General features: G+C 42.8%; 1 protein-coding gene across 1 annotated transcript; it reads left to right on the forward strand.

Annotated features, from left to right (window-relative positions):
• Positions 1–292: 292 nt before the first annotated feature.
• On the forward strand, positions 293–1,680 carry fd96Ca (forkhead domain 96Ca). Its single transcript, XM_017149743.3, has one exon. The coding sequence runs from the start codon at positions 435–437 to the stop codon at positions 1,548–1,550; it is 1,116 nt and encodes a 371-aa protein (XP_017005232.2). The 5' UTR covers positions 293–434; the 3' UTR covers positions 1,551–1,680.
• Positions 1,681–2,980: the final 1,300 nt, after the last annotated feature.

A 2,980-nucleotide genomic window follows, 5' to 3' on the forward strand; every position in this document is an offset into this window, starting at 1 on the left:
TAATTTGCCAGGCGGGCAGAAAGGCTGGAAGGTAGAGGAGGCAACCTCAGTGAGAGTGCTTTTTACATCCAGTGCTAAAGCCAGTGTCGTCGCCGGAGCTGGAGCTTATAACGAGCGTAGTTCTTGCGCAGAGTTTATTGCCGACAGTTGGCGCGATCTTGTTTGCCGTCGCCGTCGCCATCTCGCTATCCCCATATCATATCGTCATGTCGTATCGCCACCGTGCCCCCATTGGGTGTTTAGTTCCAGTTCCAGTTCCTCTGCCTGAGTCCCTCCGACGGCATTCGGCACTCTTCCTAAATAGCCTTAGGATTTAGGATATTTTAGTTCGGAAATATAAATATTATCAAGTGCTTTCGAGGATAGTGCAACTCATAAAACTTACCCCACAAATATGTAACACTGTGTGATGTGTTAGAAAAATAATTATAATAATGCCCAGGCCCTCGCGAGAATCCTACGGCGAACAGAAGCCCCCCTATTCGTACATTTCGCTGACGGCCATGGCCATCTGGAGTTCGCCGGAGAAAATGCTGCCACTGAGCGATATATACAAGTTTATCACGGACCGATTTCCGTACTACCGCAAGAACACCCAGCGCTGGCAGAATTCGCTGAGGCACAACCTCAGCTTCAACGACTGCTTCATCAAGGTGCCCCGACGGCCGGACAGACCAGGAAAAGGAGCCTACTGGGCCCTCCATCCGCAGGCCTTCGATATGTTCGAAAACGGCAGTCTGCTGCGGCGCAGGAAGCGCTTCAAGCTGCACAAGAACGACAAGGATCTGCTGAACGAAGAGCTAACGGCGCTGGCGAACCTCAATAGGTTCTTCTTTACCACCCGGAACGGAGGCAGTGCCTCGCATATGTCGCCGCTGGACATGAACAGTCCGTCGATGAGGCTGGATCCTCTGCCCAGGGCAACGAATCATATGGGTCACGCGAATTCTTTGGGTCCTGCAGCCGTGGGACTGCCGCATGTAATGCCCACCTCCATGGATCACACGAATCTCTCGGACATGGGCCTCTCGCAACTGCCCGCGCTAACCACTTCCGATATCGAGGGACCCCTGAGCCTGCGACCCAAGCGATCCTTCACGATAGAGAGCCTGATTACACCCGACAAGCCGGAGGAGCAGCCGTCGGAGGAGGAGGACGACGACGATGATCGGGTCGATATCGATGTGGTGGAGTGCAGTGGAATCAGTCGGTATCCCAGCACGCCGGCACCCGAGGAGTACCACCGATCCGGAAGGACCGAAGATCCCCTGCCGCCGATGCACACGATAAACGCCGGAGCCCATTCCATGCCCTTCCTGCACTACGCCGCCACGGGTGCCGCCAATGTGGCCGGACTGCAGGCCTCGGGGATTCCCAGCAGCCCCACCACCTACGAACTGGCCATCTCGCATCCGCTCTTCATGATGGCGGCGCCCATTGCCAATATGCACAATATATACTACAATAATGTCACTCTCGTCGCCCCGGCGCAGCAATATCGGACACCCGAGGTCCAGAATAGAATAGACAACGATATGCGTACGATATAGAGTATAATGGATCGGGCGAAACGGAAGACACAGACACCTATGTATAGCATTATTTATGAACGATATATATATGGATATCCATCCAAACGTAGTTCCTTTTGTATTAAGGTTAATTGTAATAGGACCAAAACATATGGTATACATTCTTAGGAGTAGAAGGCATGTAAATAAAGGCTTGTTATACAAATTTTAATAGCTTGTATTACATATCCGTACTAGTAAATTATTTATTTTATTTGTATCAAACTTAGTGCATAAATCGATCATTTTGTGAAGAATATAAACGTTTAAATAACTGATAACCCATGTTTTTTTTAAATATGTTAAATATTATAACTGGTATCCATTGATATTATAAGCGTAAGTAAAGATATAGATCAACAAACAGACAAATTATGAAATAGTGAAGAAAACGAATTTAAAGAACCTATTTATTAATGATAATTTCCAAATGGCTGAGCTAAGAGAAAGTTTTTATTAATTTAGGATTTTTAATTTACAATGCATGGCATTTTCCACATTTGCCCCAGAAAATGGCTACATTTTACAATTTATAAAAGAAAATTACTCGCCCTTCATGTTATTTTATCTTAAAACAACAAGTGATAAGTGATGGTGATTAAGAATACACACAAATTAGTGTATGATTGAAGAATTTAATACTGCTATCAGAGTTGCCCTTAACCGTAAAAAAAGATTGAAAACAGCACAAAACAGGATAAAAAGTTTAAGTTTAGAAATTTTATTTATGGATTTACTGTGAGTTTTTGGCAACTATAAATTAAACCTAAGCAATTTTTTTATATTTAGCTTTGAGGTGTTTTGATAGAAGAAGGTGATTTAGAGAAAAATTAATATTCTTGCTCTAAGTTCAATTGAACAATTCCTAATATTTTGGAAGATATTTAATAAACAAGATTTAGAATCGACCGGATCTTCCGGGGTACATCAGTTAGACATGTTAGTTACCTTAAATTTAAATTTATGCGAACGATTAAGAAAAAGATTTTTCTGATTATAAAGGTATATTATTTTCGTACTTTTAAAACTTTACTTAAGTTTGGTATAGCGCAATATATATTTATTTGCCCTTTTAATGCTACTACGATTTTGAAAGAACTTATTGTTTCAATTTGAATAATTTCGGCATATAGAAAGGTATTATCAATTAAAATAAATTTGTGGGTGTTAGACTGGACGGGGCAAAGCATTGATAAAACTTGCGCAGCTGAGGCGAGTTTTATTAAGTCCCAACTCGTCATCTCTTATAGTTTCCGAAGCATCGACTTTTATACGGACGGACGGACATGGCTCGGTCGAGATGGGTACAAATCCTCATCGGATGGGACTCTTATTTTGAACTTTTTCTTATTTTCCTCCTTAACTCTGAGAATGGCAATATATTTTCGGACAATAGGATTACAACCTTT

Source organism: Drosophila takahashii, chromosome 3R, assembly GCF_030179915.1.
Source record: "Drosophila takahashii strain IR98-3 E-12201 chromosome 3R, DtakHiC1v2, whole genome shotgun sequence".
In the NCBI taxonomy this organism is placed as follows: domain Eukaryota; kingdom Metazoa; phylum Arthropoda; class Insecta; order Diptera; family Drosophilidae; genus Drosophila; species Drosophila takahashii.

Bases quoted from the DNA above. Each gene is read 5' to 3' on its own strand.
- fd96Ca (XM_017149743.3), top strand. From the start codon at position 435: ATGCCCAGGCCCTCGCGAGAATCCTACGGCGAACAGAAGCCCCCCTAT.